The sequence below is a fragment of the Ctenocephalides felis genome, unplaced genomic scaffold, assembly GCF_003426905.1.
Source record: "Ctenocephalides felis isolate EL2017-DRISC unplaced genomic scaffold, ASM342690v1 CF-g0.4_SCAFFOLD_00664, whole genome shotgun sequence".
Classification (NCBI taxonomy): domain Eukaryota; kingdom Metazoa; phylum Arthropoda; class Insecta; order Siphonaptera; family Pulicidae; genus Ctenocephalides; species Ctenocephalides felis.
The window spans coordinates 51,745-62,625 of record NW_020536818.1 but is presented as its reverse complement, the minus strand read 5'-3'; the positions used below and the strand labels follow the sequence as shown (position 1 = coordinate 62,625).

The following is a 10,881-nucleotide window of genomic DNA, read 5'->3' as shown; positions in this document are numbered from 1 at the left end:
TCCTTGCTCCCAAGGGCTCAAATGGTTCCAAAATGATAAAAAACAATTCTCTAAAAGTTTTAGCTCTTAATATTGTCTTTTAAATAGAGCGCAATTCAATCAAAGTTTTGTATGGAAGTAGTATAAAAAAAATTTGCAGGGCGTCGAATTTTCAATAAAAAATGACACGAATTTTCACTTTTAATTCATTTGTCGCTAAGTAATACCTAAAAATTTTTTTTTAATTTTCGAAATTTTTTCATGCTATTTTAATACGAAGTTTGATTGAATTGCGCACTATCTAAAAGTTAATATTAAGAGCTAAAACTTTCAGAGAATTGTTTTTTATCAATTTGGAACCATTTGAGCCCTCGGGAGCAAAGAAATTCGTAAATGTCTATATAAGGACCACCCTAATATATATATTAGGTTGTCAAATATCTCCCTTCCGCTTTTTTGCTCTTGGTTATAATACAAAAGGCGGAAGGGAGATATTTGACAACCTTATATATATATATATATATATATATACCAAAAATAGACCAAAATTATAAATAATTAGGATAGTAGGCAATTTACAGCAAAAATAAAATATATATATATACAAAAACAAGTAAAATTTTACACAAGTATGTAAAATAAATTACAACAATTTTTTTTACAAAATTAAGCAAAGCAGCAATTGAGGTTGAAACATTGTTAGGCATATAAATTTTTTGTAATTGAAGATAAGGTTGCTTAAGTCGTACCACTGCTTAAGTGGTACCTAGGCTATAATTTGTCTAATAATTATATATTAAAAACCGTCAAATAGAATTATTTAGTTGATTATACAAACGTTTTAAACAAGCTATGTGAAATAGAAATAATTACAAAGTAAGTTTAACGTAAAGTTCCTAACTCGTACCGCTTCAATAATGATGTAGGTTGCAATTTTATGAAGACGAAATAATAATAGGTAAATGTGATTTTTCAAAATTTTTCCTCTAATTGAAAAACACCAAGAAGTGGTAACCAAAATCTTAATGAACAATTTCATCTTCACTCTTATCTAAAAAAAAAATTTAACATTCTTATCTCAACAATTTAAATAGTACAATCGTTACTTTTCAAACTTTTTAATTAATTTTAGGAATAATTTTTGCAACTAATATTTGCAGAAAAGTTGATCTCAGGCTGAATTGTATATACTAAGGATCCACATGGTACGACTTAAGCAACTAAGCATTTTAATCATATCTAAAGCACATTTTTAAAATACTCAAACTAATTTATCAACTTAAAAAAAAGAGTTTCAGTAATTGTTCAATCATAATCCAACTAAATAGTCATTGACCTAATCAATCGTCAAGGAAATTTGAAAATGTTTTTATTAAGAACCACCCTAATATATATATATATATATATATATATATATATATATATATTCATTGATTTTTTTTAGGTATATGTTGATTCCTTGGTTATTCGAATTAAGGACTATAATGGATTGGATTTGGACGGACACATCAATGTCTATGTTCGATTGGTTAAAAATGGAAGACATTTTCTCAACAATATTTCAACTAAAAGTAAGAAAAATAGTTTATCTAAATTCTTCATATCATTTTTATTCTATATTTTATTTCCAGTGTGCAAGAAACTTCGAAGAGCAATTTCCAGTGGCTCGTGGCATGAAGAAAAAATGGGCGGTAAAATTGTTAATGGGAGGTGGTGCTGTTTTACTAATAGTTATGATCATGTGGTTCCCTTTGGTGTTCTTTGCAATTGGCAATACAGTTGGAAGCCCTAATATCCCTTATGAAGTAACTGCTGAACTCAGAATTGGTAGTATGGAGCCTGTTTTTAAGGGAGTGGCGACTAGGGAAGATATCACTCAGTAAGTAATTAAAAGGAATACTTGTATTAAATTTGTATGGAGTGTATATAACTGTTGGCATGGAATCGTAGTAATTTTATCTAGTTTCTCCCTATACAACTGAAAAGGGTTTTCATATGATATTTGTGAGTTATTTGACAAAAACTAAAACTAGTTGGTTTGGTATTTAGCCTTGAGGCAAGTTACATGAACTTCCCGATATGTTTAAATAATCGACTTAATCATAAAAAATAAATTAATTTATGAGTCATTAAAAGTATTCCGAGTTGATTTATTACACATAATTGAAACGAACGAACACTTTGACTCGGAGTATTTTCTAAAAGCAAATTTTATATAATTGAACCAGTTTTCAGGACATTAATGGTTTATTATGTTCAAGACCAAGTACTCTATCATTATACCAAGTAAATAGTCTAATTTTAATTTTAACAAATCTCAAAAGAACTACTCATTTTCTCAAACTTTGATGAATTTTTAAAATCAAACTATTTGTCGTAAGGCCGTAATATTTCAGTAAGTTCTATAAGACCATGGTATATATCACTAAAAAAAATCAATAAAAATCGGCTTAGATTTTTTTTTCAACAGTTAATTACAAGAAAACGGCTCGGTAGATTTTCACCTAAAACTGATCAGTATCATTCCCAACTAATATCTTTCGAACAGTTTTTGATTTTTTAAAATCGGTTCGGTAGGATGAGCTTAAATGTGGACGAAAAGTTCAACACTTTTTTTCAAATTATAAAGAAACGACTTGGCAGATCGTGGCACAAAACTGACAAACGATAGTCCTCACCGAAATACATCAAATGGCTTTTAAATTTCTGAAATAGGTTAAGGCGTTTTTGAGAAAACGTCGATCAAAGATCTCATTTTAACAAATGTCAATAAAACGATACCAATTTTTGCAAACTTTGACGAATTTTTAAGCTAAACGAGTTGTCGTAGGGCCGTAATATTTTAGTATGACCTAGAAAACTATGGTATCTACCGTCAAAAAAAAATCATAAAATCGTCGAAATTTTTTTTAAAAACTTTATTACAAGAAAACGGCCCGGCCGATCTTTACCAAAAACTAATCAGCACGATTCCCAACCAATATCTATCGAATGGTTTTTGAATTTTCAGAATCGATTCAGAATTGCGGGCTAAAACGTGGACGAAAAATTTTCACTTTTCTGCAATTTACAAAGAAACGGCTCGGCCGATCGCCGCATAAAACTCAGAAACGATAGTCCTCATCGAGATATATCGAATGGCTTTTAAATTTTTGAAATCGGTCCAGCCGTTTTGGAGAAAACGTCGATTTACGACAAAAAATCTGTTCACACACACACACACACACACACACATACACACACACACATACTTTTCCCAAATTTGGTTTCATTCGATTCAGAATGGCTTGAAACGTCGAGAAAACATAAAATTAGCGAATCGGATTTTTTGATGAAAATATAAACTTCTCCTCCGGGAAATTAAAAATGTCCAGAATTTTCTATGAATTTCCAAAGAATAATGAAAGATCGAATTCAAAGTCGTTTTATTCCAAACTTTTATATCGGAGTGTATATAACTGTTGGCATGGAATCGTAGTAAATTTGGAATCTAGAATGGAATGGAATGTGGAATCTAGTTTCTCCTTATCCAACTGAAAAGTGGTGCTTTCATATGATATTTGTGAGTTGTTTGACAAAAACCATAAAACGTCCCAAATTTTTTATTTATTTCAAAAGAATAATGCAAGGTCGAATTCAAAGTCGTTCTATTCCAAATTTTTATATCAGAGTGTATACTCGTATAACTTGTACTTGCATATTTTTTTCTAATTTTTTTTTTTTATTTAAGGTTTAATGAGAGACAGTGGCAACAATTGAGCAATGCTTATAGAAGAGACAGGACAGCTCAAACATTTTTATCAAACTATGAATACAGGGATGCATCAGCTGTTACTTTCCGATCAAATTCGCTTACAACTTGGAGAGTTGCACCTCCTGATGTTAAGCATTTAGTACATGAAATCAACAGCAGTAAGTAAAAAATTTTATTTATTTCCATCTACATTATTTTCACAAATAATAAATTTTAGATCGTACAGTACGTGTAACTCTACGTTACTCCATACGCCACAGCGTTAACAGTCCTAATCATCCCTTGATAATCGAGGTTGAAAAATTTGTCTTGCTTATGGACCCTGTGCAAAGGCAAAACTTGGCTGCTCTTTTATCAGGAAATGGAACAAAACTGTGAGAATCAAACAGTTGTTCCCAAAATTCCTAAAAGTTGCCAACAAGGGACAGCTACCAATATGCCCAGCTGATGACTGACCCTAGTACTTTGCATCAACCAGGTAATAAAATTTACATCAAATTGTACACCAGTTGTACATACAAGTTTTTTTTTATATTTTCTAGTTGTGGAAGTCGATGAAACTCCCAGCAAAAATGTCGATGAAGATGAATACGAGAGTGAAATGAGAAACGATGAACACGGCCGAGAATATCGAGACGTTTTCATCAATCTTTCCTCGACAAAAATAAATAATACGTCGGCTCCAAATGCCCCAGCAAATGAAACTGATGAACCCAGATGGTGGAATTTAAGGGAAGTCTGTAATACTTCAGAAACTTTTTACAGCAAAGTTTTGGAAATGATTCCGTTTGCTGATTGTTCGGGATATGTGATGTACTTCTTTAATGATAAGATTTTCCCTGCGAAGTTGAACTTCATCTCTGGATCAGGGTAAGTACCAATTATAATTAAAAATATGCAAAGTAATTAACTAAAATACCATTTAAACATTTTATTAAAATTTTCAGTAACTGTAATTTAACAAAATTAATACTAGACTTAAAAATCCTTGAGCTTTTTACTACCAAGATTTTTCTTTAAATTTTTGAACTAATTTTTTTTATAATACATAGTTAAAAACACGCAAAACCCTAAATTTTCACTCTCTCATCACAAATCCCTATGTCGTAAAAATCATTAAAGTAATTCCATCATTTTTCTGAATTAAGGGGGTATTCTACTGTAGAGTCATGAATTTCGCCCGGTTTTTGAAGCGCTGTATAAAGGAAACAAATAATATTTTACTATCGATTTTTTTATCATTGTTTATTGATATTTATTATTACATAAAAAATTATTATAAAAAAAAAAATTAAAATTCACAAAGTTATGAGCAGTCAAAGTGGAGGTTCCCAAAAAAAGAGGGTGTCCTGGCGTACATGATTCCAACCCTCCTGGTGATTTGAAACATAAAAAATAGATGAATTCTTAATTATAATAGATGCCGCTATCGTATGAACCTTGGATAAGTTAAACAAATTTGTTTTGTTTGAATGGCGGCAGTTTGAAAAAAAAATATTTTTTCATGTTTTTTTTAACAAATCCGAATTTTTTAAAAATACTAAATAAAAAGTTATAGTTTTGGGCAAGGTCCATACGATAAAGCGATGTATAGAGAAGATTCTCTTCAAATTTGAAGTAAATCGGTTCATTAGAACTCGAGATATCCTTACCGCCAGCTCGAAAAAAGTAGTTCCGAGAAAAACGCGTTCAAAGTTTTGAGACAAGTCGGACCCGAACCGAGGTCACGTCACTAAAACGGCTATAACTCAGGAAATAATAGTAATTTTGAAAAATTCTTTTAATGACATATTTTGAATAACTAAACTTTGAAAATATGAAAAAAAATTTTTTTCGATTTTTTCAAAATTCTACAGTAGAATACCCCCTTAAAGTGTTTATCTTGTCCACCCCTAACACTTTTTCAGAATATTCAAAATCAATTTCATTTATTTTTTTATTATTTTTGACAAATATACTCGTCATGAAGAAGTGCTGGAATTTTTCATATTGACGAGTTTAATCGTCATGCTCATAAAACAGTGACGATTTGCTATTTAAATTGAAATTTTTGGCAAAAACAAAATGTATTCTGAATATATATATATATATATATATATATATATATATATCTGTGATTGACGGATATATTCGTCGTCATGAAAAAGTAGGATTTTTTTGTGTTGACGAGTATATTTGTCACGCATATAAGACAGTGACCATTTGCTATTTAAATTAAAATTTTTGGCAAAAATAAAATGTACGTTGAATATATATCAGTAAATGACGGATATATTTGTCATGAAAAGTAGGAGAATTTTGTGCATTGACGAGTATATTTGTCACGCTTATAAGTCAGTGACCATTTGCTAGTTAAATTGAATTTTTTGGATAAAAACTAAATATATTCTGTGTTGATATGACCGGTTAACTTTTATTGACTACTATACTCGTCACGGAGAAGTGGCAAAGTTTTATGTATTGACGAGTATATTTACAATACATATGAAAAAAATATTTAAATTGAATTTTTTTGAACAAAATAAATATTTTCTAAAATTATTTGACCAATTCCCTGTGATTGGCGAATATAGTCCTCAAAAAGAAGTTGTAAAATTTTGTGTGTTGACGAATATATTCGTCACGCGTGTAAAACACTGATTATTTGCTATTTAAATGGAAATTTTTGAAAAAAAACAAAATATTTTCTGAAATTATATAACTGTGGTTGACAAATATACTCGTTATGGCAAAGTAGTAGGCCATTAACAGTGCTTATTTGCTATTTAAATTAGTTTTTTTTGAAAAAATGACTAAACATCTTCTTGAATTTAATGACCCAGTTAACTGTGCTTGGCGAATATACTCGTCATGGAGAAGTTGTAACTAGAATTAAATTTTTGGGAAAAACCAATCAATTCTGAAATTATTCCACCAGTTAAATGTGTCGAGGAATGTTTAATCGTGGCAGAATTGTGTGTATTGACGAGTATATTCGTCTTAATATTTAAATTGTAATTAAAAAAAAATTATTTATATGTGATCAGTTGGCTGTGATTAGCAAAAAAACTTGTCTTAGAGACGTCTATATTCGTGACACGTACAAAACACTGACCACTCGCCATATATATATATCGTATATATTTTTTTTGGAAAAAACAAAATATATTGATTGACGAATATACTCGTCATGAAGACGTGACAAAATTTTATGTAGTAACGTGTATATACGTCATGTGTACAAAACCATTTGCTATTTAAATTGAACTTTTTTGTGAACACAAAATATATTGTTTGACGAATATACTCATAATGAAGACGTGACAGAATTTTGTCTATTGACGTGTATATTCGTCAAGCGATAAGTAAAATTGTATGATCATTTAACTGTGATTGGTAAATAAACTAGTCGACGTGTATATTCGCCACGTGTATAAAACAATGACCACTTGCTATATGAATTGATTTTTTCGAAAAAAAACAAAATATATTGATTGAGAATGATTGTAAACTATTTTCTATCTATTTCAGTATTGCCGGTATATACGTCTCGATGGTTTTTGTTGCTTGGAGAATATCCAAGAACATCACATCTGGTGGAATCACCAAAATCATCTACGATGAACTTCCGAACGTCGACAGAGTTTTGCAACTTTGCCTGGACATATATCTGGTGAATAAAATAATAAAAAAATACAAATTTTTACAGCACTTAGAATTTTTTGGTCAACATTTTTATTACCCTAGGTTCGTGAATCTGGTGACTTTACCCTGGAAGAAGACCTTTATGCTAAAATCGTCTTTTTGTTCCGATCTCCTGAGACCCTTATCAAGTGGTCAAGGCCTGTTGAAGAAGCTGCCGAAGACGATGATGATGATAGTGTACATAGACGAAGCCTATAAATATCTAAAAACTACTTCCATTTAATTATCATCGAATTATTATCTCTGCACCTCGTATTTCGGCTTTCGTCATGATGATAAACTTGCGATCGTTTTAATGACTTTTTTGTATATTAGTACGAAAGATTATTTAACTAAGCTAAGTTTAATATATAGTATATAATTTCTTTCTAATTTTAGATGTAATTTTCTATAGATATTAAAGCGAAATACAATTTTATATTAATATATTTCTAATTAATTTGAATCGAATCTCGTAGTTTAATACGGAAAAAATATATTCTTAAATAAGTATGTTTACTCGTGATTAAATAGTTTTTAATTTATTATTTGGATATTATTTATTATATATAGAAAGAAAATAAATAATATACAAAACATAAGTAATATTTTTTTATTTATACTTTTAATACAATCACTATTTGTAATTAAAAGTAATCATTAACAAAATTTCGGGTAATAATAAATAATAACCAACGAATATGGATGTGTGTGTATGTGTGTGTGTGTGTGTTTTGTATGTCCGCATTTTTTCGTCCACGGATCAAACGATTTGAATGATTTAAAAAACATTCGATTCGTATTGATAAAGAGACGTGCTGATTAGTTTTTGGCAAAGGCAGGTCCAGCCGTTACGGAGATAGTGACCAAAGAGTGCAGAAAGTAGAAATCGAGTTTTTGAGAGAATGGATCATCCGATTTGTATGATACAAAAACATTCTGTTCGTATTGACGGGAAAGGTAGGCCCAGCGGTTTTGGAGATACAGAGCTAAATGTTAAAAAATGACAGTTTTTGAGAGAACTAAGCGTCCGATTTAAATGATTCAAAGACTTTCTGCTTGTTTCAACAAAATAATTGATTTTGCAAATAAAAATTTTGATCAAAAATTCAAAAAATTACCAGGCTAAGCACAGTCTAAGCGCCAATCTGGTACAAATGTTTACCCAAGTGCCTTTAGACTGTTTATATAATGGAGCACTTTCACAATTTTGTGAAAAAACTATTGAAAATGTGAAAATGCCGCCAAGCTAAGCACAGTGTAAGTGAAAATGTCGCACAGAATTATTTGCAAATGCGTTTAGACTGTAACTATGAAACGTGAGCAGTTTTTGAATTTTGTGCAATTTCGGCAACTATTTTTTTGAAATTGAATTCGAAAAGAAATGACGATTGTTAATGTTTTGGAGATAAATTGATTTATGATTTGCTCAGATTTAACAAGATAGCAATAATAGTGAAAGTTACAGTATCTGTAATAGTATATTTGAAAACCGTTTAAAATTTCTCGAATATTCCATTACGGTACGGGAAGTTCCAGCAATTTCCCTTAAGGCACGATGCCATACACCACTAGTTTTATTTTACAATTTTATATAAAAACGCACAAATTAATAAGACGCAAATACAAATAAAAACGTATTTAATACAATACAAATTATTAGCAGTAATAATTTCGACCACCTCGCCACGAAGGTTGAATTTAGACTGATTGTGAGGTACAATAAACTTTTCGTATTGCACCCTCTATGGTTCCGTACCCGAAACTATTCAATTAGATAACAATTTTTGAATTTTTGAATTTTAGTATCATCTGGTAACAATTCATAGTTTTGTCCCTTTCTGACCCCAATAAAAGAAGTTCGCAATAACAACTAAAATCATTCTGTATTTGGACCTCTCGGTCGACACTACACTACAGTCAGTGGTAAGTCTTTTAAAAAATATTTATGTATTATGTAATCATTTCGTGCATTCAGTTTCAAATACGTGTCATGGAACTTGTTGTTTTGGTTTATTCGATTTGACTTGATTTTCTGTTGAATTATAATTATAAGAATGTAAATAAATTGAAGTAAAAATTCGTTTCTTTAATATTAAACGATTTGCGTTACATTTTCTAATTCAATATATTTGTGCTGAAGTGTCGCCTTAGTGTTTATTGTTGTGAAAATATTTAATTTTAGCCTTTGTACTTTTTTGGGGTTGTTCGCGTACTTTTATTCAGAGCTCAAAAGGGTGGCGTCATGAAAGAACCTCTCTTATATTTTTCGCGCTCTTCTTTACATTAATTAATTATTCATCATTTGTCCTTAAACTTCATAGGCTGGGAACCTATGAAGTTTTTTTCCAAGTGTTTACATGGTGGATCTGGGGGGTACATCATGTAAATGCTCTTTTTTTTATAAATTTACAATCACCGCTAAAATACTAAAGTACACATTTTATATTGATTTTTTGCTTTACCGCGAGAGGTTCTTTCATTTTTAAAAACCGAAATTTTTGGGTACATTAGGTCATTTCGCAGGGGTTCTTCTTTTCGCGATATATTCGGGTCAATTAGGTATAATTAGTTTGTAAATTAGTTTAGGTGGATTAGGGCTGCACAAATCGATACTTAGTAGTATTTACACTATATCCATTTCCATCTGAAATGTTAGAAACGTAAATATGAATCTATTTCTGTGGCGACACCACATTAAAAAAAACGCGCCTGGCAACTCTACCCCATGGGTGGTGAGGAAAAGAGTTGCATCCTAATTAAGTACATATAATTATCAAAATTAAAATATTTAAATAATTATGTTAATTAATGAACATAAATGTGTCAATATGTGTGCACGTCACTGATAATTAACTAATATCGAAATATCTTAAAATAAATTTTTTGCAAAATAATCTTTGCTTTTTAATATGTGGCTAATGTTATTTTTATATTTTCTTTCAGAACTTCATGAAGAATTATTAGATGCTTTCAGAAAGAATATTGTCAATAATTACTAATTTTGAATTAGTTGAAAATATACTATAAATACTACAATGCGAAGTTTTTGATAAAATATATTTTATCTCTTTGCATTGTAGTATGTATATAGTATTTTTGAAACCTCTAATTCAAAATCAATAACTATTATTCTTTTTAAAAGCATATAATAATTCTTTAGTATATGTGAGATATAAAACTTTAGTCAGAATTGAAAATAAAATCTGAATTATTTTCGATATACACAAAAAAAATTTTTGAAAAAAAAATTTGTTAAAATAAGTAGAAAGTTCTTTGAATCATTCAAATCGGACGCTTAGTTCTCTCAAAAACTACCATTTTTTGCACATTTAGCTGGGTATCTCCGTAACGGCTGGACCTGCCTTTGCCAAAAGCTAATTACCACTTCTCCCCATCATTAAATTCGAATGTTTTTTAGATCATTCAAATTGGATGCTCCGTTCTTTCAAAAACTCGATTTCTATTTTCTGCACTCTCTTTGC

The 10,881-nt window shown here is 30.1% G+C and overlaps 2 protein-coding genes across 2 annotated transcripts; both read left to right on the top strand.

The window, feature by feature from the left end:
• Positions 1–1,428: 1,428 nt before the first annotated feature.
• On the top strand, positions 1,429–4,111 carry LOC113367121 (piezo-type mechanosensitive ion channel component-like). Its single transcript, XM_026608754.1, has 4 exons — positions 1,429–1,550; positions 1,611–1,858; positions 3,710–3,891; positions 3,951–4,111. Exons 1-4 carry the CDS (start codon positions 1,464–1,466, stop codon positions 4,109–4,111), a joined length of 678 nt encoding a protein of 225 aa, XP_026464539.1. The 5' UTR covers positions 1,429–1,463.
• Positions 4,112–4,155: 44 nt separating this feature from the next.
• On the top strand, positions 4,156–7,615 carry LOC113367110 (piezo-type mechanosensitive ion channel component-like). The gene is made up of 4 exons (XM_026608743.1): positions 4,156–4,211; positions 4,276–4,603; positions 7,244–7,385; positions 7,460–7,615. The coding sequence occupies exons 1-4, from the start codon at positions 4,181–4,183 to the stop codon at positions 7,613–7,615; spliced, it is 657 nt and encodes a 218-aa protein (XP_026464528.1). The 5' UTR covers positions 4,156–4,180.
• The last annotated feature ends 3,266 nt before the right edge of the window (positions 7,616–10,881 follow it).